At 47.6% G+C, this 8,631-nt stretch overlaps 1 protein-coding gene across 1 annotated transcript; it reads left to right on the top strand.

Moving 5' to 3' along the window:
* Positions 1-839: 839 nt before the first annotated feature.
* Positions 840-1,976, top strand: LOC144168488 (uncharacterized). The gene is made up of 3 exons (XM_077697459.1): positions 840-1,233; positions 1,372-1,649; positions 1,776-1,976. Exons 1-3 carry the CDS (start codon positions 840-842, stop codon positions 1,974-1,976), a joined length of 873 nt encoding a protein of 290 aa, XP_077553585.1.
* Positions 1,977-8,631: the final 6,655 nt, after the last annotated feature.

Below are 8,631 nucleotides of genomic sequence, written 5' to 3'. Positions count from 1 at the left end.
ACCTAGTTACCGCGCAACGCTTGGCAAGGCCAGGGTAATGGACTAGGACCGTATGCGAAATCACACCGAAGAGAACGCGAACAAAGAGAAAAACTCGGGCAACGAAGATAGAGGGGTCGAAAGAAATAACCAAACGTACGCCGAGGGGGCCCGCGATCAAAAGATAACGCTCTACATGTTTACTCAGAAAATTGTGACAACTGCGCAAAACACTTCGTGGATGCCCGCCTCACGCAAATGTGGGCGGCGCGCCACTCGCTCACGCGAAGGTGGAAACGGCAGCGTCACAATAAGAAGTTAGTCAAAAGAATAGCGAAGTTTAATAAGGAAATAGCCGAGTATACAGGCAAGCTATGTCGCGAAAACTGACTCAGCGTGTGTGATGGCCTCCAGGGCAAGCTGTCAGCGCGGAAGACGTGGTGCCTCCTGAGGCATCTCATCGACCCGCTGAGTAGCAAGACGGCCGGCAATCGCAATTTCATCAAGACATTGAACTCCTACAACGGCGACGGACAGCGCCTGCTGAACGACCTGGAACGGACGCGCTTCAAAACTGAGAAGGGCCAGTATCCGATCCCGGACCCGTATGTGGGGCCGGAGAACCTGGACCTCGACAAACCTTTCACCACCGCAGAGCTTTGTTCCGCAATAGACAAGAGTAATAAGAGGAGTGCTCCCGGTACGGACACGATTGCCTACAAACTGCTCGGTAACATGAGCATTGCGTGGTGAGAGAACTGCTGGGTCACATTAACGAGACCAGGGAGGAGTCGCGGCTACCGCCCGAATGAAAAACGGCCGAGGTCAGGTTCATACCGAAGCCTGGCTTACCGCTCAAGATGGAAAACATGCGCCCGATATCGCTGACCTCCTGCGTGGGAAAGGTGGCCGAGCGCATGGTGCTAAAGAGGCTGCAAGCTGATCTAGACAAGACGGGACAGATGCCGGCCATGATGTACGGCTTCAGGCAACACCTAAGCACGCAAGACGTGATGATCCAGCGCAGCGAACTAGTTGTGAAGCAAGCAATGAAGACAGCACCACGAGCGATACTGGCCCTAGACCTGAAAGGGGCGTTCGATAACGTGTCGCACGGGAGCGTGCTGGAAAATCTAGGAAGGACGAGGTGTGGCCGGCATACGTTCGGCTACATCAAAGACTTCTTTACCAAAAGAACGGCAACAATCAGGATTGGCGAGGAGAAGTCACAAGCCGTGGAGCTCAGGGACAGGGGCACCCCTCAGGGGTCGGTCCTGTCGCCTCTGCTCTTCAACCTGGCCCTCCTTCCCCTACCCTGGTTACTCAAGCAAATAGACGGGGTAAGCCACGCATTCTACGCCGATGATATCACGGTGTGGACCAACCGCGCAGGCTCTGACGGCTGGATGGAAGGAGTGTTGCAGAGAGCGGTGGAGACAGTCCACGGGTACGCTAAGTCCTGCGGCTTGGGCTGCGCCCCGCAGAAGTCGGAACTGCTCAACGTCCAACCGGGCAGGCCGAAGAAGCAAGCACCCCCGAGCGTAACCGTAACCGTCGACGGCAGGCAAATCATACCGACTGAACAGATTCGGATCCTGGGACTGTTACTTAGGGGAGATGGAAAGGCCTCGGCCGTCATTACCAAGATCAAGCACTCGACGGAACAGATCGCAAGCATGATACGTAGAGTTGCGAACCGCAACCGCGGACTGAAAGAACAAGACGCCCTGCGGCTAGTGCAGGCGTTCGTCGTGTCCCGCGTAATGTACTCCGCCCCGTACCTCCGGCTAACGAAGGCGGACAGGAAAGCGCTGGACACGGCTATGCGTAAGGCCACCAAGATAGCCATGGGTCTACCAATGTACTCGTCAACGAAGAGACTGATGGACATGGCCACCCTCAACACCACGGACGAACTCATCGAAGCACACTTGTCCAACCAGAGAGTCCACCTGAGCAGGACAGAACACGGAAGAATCGTCCTACACAAGATTTGATGGCAGGTTGAACCACAGACGGGAGAGGCACCACTCCCCCAGGGATGCCGTGACTACATCACAACAAAAGCGTTACTACGCAACATGACAGCAGAGCGGCACGAAGCCAGGCGCACGGCGCGTGCCAGAGCCCTGGTCCGGAAGCTGGAGGAGGACCCCCGGGTCCGGTACGTGGACGCCTCGCTCCCAAAACACGGAAAAAAGGCTGTGTTGGCCGTAACGGACATCGACGAGCTGAAGACCTGCGTGTCGGTCAAGACTACGGACCCGACCGTGGCAGAAGAGGTAGCCATAGCGCTGGTCCTAGCCACGCGGGAGGTGAGCACGGTGCTTACCGACTCCAAGAAAGCGTACGCAAGCTATCGTAAGGGGATAGCCTCCTCCGCGGTAGCAAATATACTGAAGAAACATCCCCCAACACCGGGGCGAGTCACCGAGCTCGTGTGGGTCTCGGCTCACTCGCTCGTGGAAGGCAACGTCTACGCCGACCACTGTGCCCGAGAACTATCCATCCGGGCCGAGGAAGAGCAACCGCACCCCGTCATGAGTTATAAGGAGATCGTCCACCTATACAAAGAAAGTAGAACGAAGCTTCCGAAGCCGCACGAGCAGCTAAGCAGACAGCAGCAGACGATACTGCGCCGCTTACAGGCAGGGTCGCTCGCACACCCAGCGCTTCTGCACAAAATGTACCCGGCAGAACATAAGAGCGCATGCCCGTTCTGCAAGGGAGACGGCCCTCTCGCGCACATAATTGGGGAGTGCACAAAACTCAAAACACCCCTCAACACCCTTACCCTCTCCCCCCACCCCAACCCGCTCGAGCGATGGGAGACCTTACTGTCCAGCTTTGACCTCACCATTCATCAATAGCTGGTGGCTAGAGGAGAACAATTACTGGACACATATGGGTCCCGCGAATAGGGAACCACCCCATCTGGTGCCTGCGCGCACCATTCTTTATTCGAAGCTCAGTAAAAGTTGTTCAATCAATCAATACTAAAGCTGCAAGTGTGCTTTCCTGCAAAATGACTAACTTTGTGGGGAAGTGCCCTTGCTGTTGAACACGGAAATTCAAGTTTGTCAAAATACGAAATATATCGAATAAAAATTTTATGCGAAAAAAATTCAAAATGGTAATAGTCGATGACAAAAATTACACCATCTTCCCGTGGGGAACCCTGATGAGGGTGCGAAGCATCATGGGGGTTCCGTGTGGTTCCGTTGTGTTGCCGTTATGTTGAGTGATGTGGTGTTTAGTAGCGCCAGAGGGAATTCCGCGTCCGGGTCCACACCGGTGGCAAAGACACGCAAGTACTGTTGTGTTACGGTGAGTAGGTGGTGGTTCTCGAGGCACCGAAACTCGTCAATCATGTCCTTGTCGATGTTGTCGTCTCTGTGGTAGAATCGGTAGTCTCCGTCAGTGTTGGTGAGGTAAAGTTTGTTGACGTTGGTGCACCGGCTGAGAGCAACCTACACGCCCTCCTTTTCGCAGCTTTGTCTTCTTCTCCTTTTTTTTCAGCGGTTCCCCTACGGGAAGATGATGACGTAGGTTGAACGCGATGCTATCTCGTGAGGGATTCTTTGGTTGGCCAATCCCCTGGGGCATCCTGCCACAATAATCATCAGAGGTGCTGCGGGCGGGGCACGGACGCGGGACATCCCCCCGAGCAAGAGATACTTCGCATCTAAAAAGCTCTGTAATATGTTTATTGCTTAATACAGTAAACTTCTCCGCGAATCCCTTTCCACGCAGATTCATCCTTGAAAACTGCGACCAATTGGGGCTCTCTCAGCTCGCTATTACATAACAGCTGTTCTGAGGATGCAAAACACCACGAAGTACTTGTTTTCCTAAATTTTCCTGGCATTGTGATGTAAAGCTTAGTAGGGACCACATTGCTAATGAGGCACCGTACAAGCCGGTCTTCATGCAAGGCATCGAGTTATTACCTAATGCGCCAAGCAATACGTCGAAACTAGAACGAAAGGTAAACATGACCTGTTTGCGCAGAATGCTCATCAAACATGCGTCAACTTTCTTATCTCGGAGCAGCGCAGAAGTCTCCAGTGCATGAAAACCTTCTGACGCATAAAATAATATCGTGGCTTGGAAAAGGCCACACAAGCGATAAATAAAGCCATCACCCTGTGTTGCATTAAGTGTGATGGTTGATAATCATGGTTTCATATGTTACTTCTGGAACGTCGACAGTACTTTATAATTACTTCCTGGCATTTTAATGCGTACTTTTCAAATCCTCTGTCGAGACTTGAGATGGAATAGCGCCGCTGGCTTACAAGCAGCGCCTTACCTGCGCATGCTGGTGACTAATGGCTATAACAGCGCGAAGGAAGGTAACGGGAAAAGGCCTTCTACATACTTTGATTTACTTAGAGTAGAAAGGAGTAAGATAAGCGCGGGAACTAATTCATGCAAGTCGCATTGGGGTCTATTGATGGATTGCAAGTTATAATGGGCTCTGTCGAAGGCTCTCGAAACGAGCGTGCTGCAACGAAGACGCCCGGATGCCCGAAAAGTTCTTTAAGGCGGTGACGGCGATGTTTGCGTAACTGAACGAGCAAACGAGACACCGAAGGGACAAAGAAAACCAAGGAGGAGCGTACGACGAAAGTATGATGGGGGAAGGAGCGGGTGGGAGGGAGGGGGGCGGGCATGCGCTACTATGGCGTCATTTCTCTCATTGCGTCCCCTTCACACTTTCGGAGTGCATCGCCTCCGAGGAGCGCCCTCCACCTCACACTTTCACTTTCGGCAGACACTGTGCCTCCGTTGGTGGCTTATCCTAACAACGTGAAATTTGCGCGGGAGGTTCAAACACGATTTCAAACAAAATGCTCAGCGGTGGCGCTGCGCTGCGAAATACCGGCAGACTGGCGCGCGCCGCTGTGCGTTCGCTGATCACGCGATCACTTCCCGAGACGCAGCAGTTATGCGCCGTCACCGAGAAAACTGCTGTTCTCGCCACGCACAAATTCCGCATTAAGGAGTATAGTAATCGTCAATGCTTTTTTTTTCTACATAGGCAGGAGAGCAAACCGATATTTATTCTTGTACGTGACCTGAGCTTCCAGACAGTGAAAACCATGTTTTCACTTATTGGTGCTCGCATTTATTTTCAGCTAAGAAATAAAAAAATACCCAACTTCCAACTTTCTTGCGAAAAGTAATCTTATCGATTACTTTTCGTCTGAAACTGTGACGTGGTTCACTCTAATATATAACCGTGAAATTCCTAGACTCATTGAGGGATCTTAAGTAAGCAGTAATCGCAATGGGAACTCCGGCTAAGCCAGAAATGCAAGCCCAGTGCTGATGAAATCGAAGCGACGTACAAGGCGTTGTTCTCTTTCGTAAACTATGTAGTTCACAATGTGCTGCCTTAATTTTGAAAAATGACAGAGTTTCCCAGTCGCAAGTCCAACGTAACGCAAAAAGATAGAAGAGAGAGGTTCATGTCTCCAACCAGGAACATACGCCAGGACCTTGCGTGAAAAATTCAAAGGAGCAATTCATCAACCGGGAAACCAGCAGTTAATTAAAAACATCCGCCGTGATATGCTGTTACATTTTCTGCTACTCCCTCAAGCTAGCCCTTTCTTTTCTTCTATCTTGAAATTATGAAGGCGTTTTTTCTTCTACCAAACAAAAAATCTGAGGAACATACTCTCCCTCTAACAGCCTGAATGTAATTAATATCTTTCAGTGCAAGAAATTGTGTTGGAATGGGCAAATTGCAGAGAGCTGTATCGTAGCCTAGGATTTTTGAAAAACATTAAGTAGGGTGTTTTTTGTTGACTTAATCATCCTGTGGTGCCAGACACGTTTTCTTGAAGAAAAAAAACTAACAACTGCAAGAAGTTTTTTGTGCATGGTAACCAGCTATAAAATGCACCGCGGTTTTTTTTTTAAATAGGACCATAAGTGGCCCGTCTGTAAACTAGGCGGGATCGTGTATGAAACGTGCCGCATTTCCCGTCGTGAGCACGCTTGCGCAAAGCTTGATGCGTAGCCGAGGGAAAGTGTGACTCGGGTATGCGGCGTTTCAATAGCAGGCCTAACGTCAGAGCTAAATTGACTTTGTCCGATTCCTCGGGTGATCTGCTAGAACCGGGCGGATGATGGGTTTCCTAGCTGGGATCGGTAGTTGCGGCCGGCGAACTTTCGATGCACTGCAAGAGGACGAATTTCATAAATCAGAAGGGTTCGTTATTTGCTGCCTCCCAGCGAGAGTTGACGGAGGCTTGCGAAATATACTGTAGAACTTGAAGGTATTATATGCCGAACATCCTTGCAGGATTAAATTATAACATGTACACAACACGGGCTAACTCCTAACTTCGACATATCCTAAGGCACATAATACGGAACTGAAGGAGAATCTACCTAAATGGTCAATTTCTAGCCGAAGCTATTCACTGCCTTCCAGCATAGTGGGCAGTAATCAATTCTAGCAACCAGTCCTTCTGAGAATGTCTCTCCCCTCCGAAAATTTAAAAAATATATATGCCGCTCGAGAAAAAAATTGTTGTCAGAAAAATGCTGTGCGATGTCAGTGGGTAACCAAAATATTCTAAATGGTCCGTGTGATTACGGTCGCGCTCAGCTAAGAGTGATGCTGTACAACGTAGCAAGTTCATTTGCGCTAAACACGGGACACGTTGTTCTTCCGGCATGCAACAAAACGAATCAGCCATTATGGCAGAGAACCTGTCAACCTGGCTGTCGAAACACGCTCTGACTTTTTGGCACCGCAGGTTTTAATCGCATTCATTATGTGATCTTGTGTTCACCTCTCTCCTGCCCCAATTCTTGTTTTTCGTTCCATAAACGTTATAGCAGTTGCAGATATAAATAAGTAGCGGCGATAAATTTGTGGCAGCAGTAGTTCCCCTGATTTCGAAAAACAAGATGCACAGTTTGAATTTTGTATACCTATAATGGGGATGGAAAATGTCTACGCAGTTAGAAGGAACAGGTTGCTCCGGACGTAATAATACCTTTGCTTATATTTGAAAACAAATTAAGATCAGAGAGATGCTCCGGACGTAATAATACATTTGCTTACATTAGAAAACAAATTAATATCAGAGAGATCACGAAACAACGCGTATGGTGTACAAGCAATAAACAATAAATTTAGCTTTTTAGGCGCCGCATTGTAAATGGTTATATTTGCTTGATAACTGCGTATAGGCACTTTTTTTACCCGCAGCCCACCCGGGTGTTTTACGGTTAAGTTTGCAGGACAAAAGCTCTCGTTGCTTGTCGAGTCAACGACACGCAAGTTACATCAACAACGCGCATGGGACCTCTTTATTTGAAGGCGGTCCTTTTGTAAACATCACAATTGAAAGGTAAATGTTAAAAGGTCGAATAGACATCGCATCAATTGATGATAAGGAAGAGTAAACGGTAAAGTTTATTTATTTATTTATTTATTTATTTATTTATTTATTTATTTATTTATTTATTTATTTATTTATTTAGAAAATACTGCAGGCCAAGAATGGCCCAGGCAGGAGTGGGGGTGGTACAATACAAGAAACACGACAAAAAAAAAAATACAGATGAGGTACAAAATAACAGGCACATATGCAACGTATTATGGTACAAGATCTAATAACAAAAACTTTCAATACACCGTAACACGTTTCCAAATTCAAAAATGTGATGTGGTAGTTCGTTCCATTCTGCTATTGTGCGAGGGAAGAAAGAGTATTTGAACTTGTTAGTTCGAGCAAAGATAGGAGTGAAGTTTTGGGAATGATAGCGCCTTGTTGGACGCGAAGATAACGGAGCAAGAATGTTTGATAGGTCTACACATTTTTTGCTGGATAGATAGAAAAGAAGTTTTAGTCTTGCTGTTTTCCGGCGATATTCTAAGGTTTGAATTTTGCTATCATTCATTAGTTCAGTTGGGGAATCCGACTGGCGAAAGCGGTTGAAAATGAAACGGTCGGCTAATCTTTCGATTTTCTCTAGATTGTTAATATCTTTTTTAGTATGCGGATCCCACACCTCGCATGCATATTCCAGACCAGACATGATTATTGTATTGTACGCGAGTAGTTTAGTACTAGGGGAGAACTTTTGAGTTTATGCCTTAGGATGCCTAATTTCCTACGTGTGGATGAACAAATCTTTTCAATGTGGGAAGACCAAGTTAGTTTGCTAGTGATTGTTACGCCAAGATATTTGTAACTTTCTGTTAGTAAAATGGGGGTTCCTTTTATATTGTACGAGTAAATAAACGGCTGTTTCCTGTTAGTGATGCGCATGAACATAGTTATATCAGGGTTTATATTCATTCCCCAGCGGTCACACCACGCAGTTATGGCTTCGAAAGATTGGGCAAGCATTATCTGGTCACTTAAGGAGTTAATTAAACGGAATAAAAGACAATCATCAGCAAATAAACGGATTTCGACACCTTGTGTAGCACATGTTGTAATATCATTAATATAAATAAGAAAAAGTAGAGGCCCAAGGACACTTCCTTGGGGAATACCAGAGTTAACAGGGAGAGGGTTAGAATAAACACCGTTTATGTGAACAAACTGCGTACGTGAACCTAAATACGATACAACCCATTTAACTATAGTAGAGAGAAAACCAATCAAATTAAGTTTG

Source organism: Haemaphysalis longicornis, unplaced genomic scaffold (genome assembly GCF_048455015.1).
Source record: "Haemaphysalis longicornis isolate Haplotype H1 unplaced genomic scaffold, Haemaphysalis longicornis Haplotype H1 scaffold_2, whole genome shotgun sequence".
NCBI lineage: Eukaryota > Metazoa > Arthropoda > Arachnida > Ixodida > Ixodidae > Haemaphysalis > Haemaphysalis longicornis.
The sequence above is the reverse complement of the archived record's forward strand: the minus strand, read 5'-3'. Positions and strand labels throughout refer to the sequence as shown.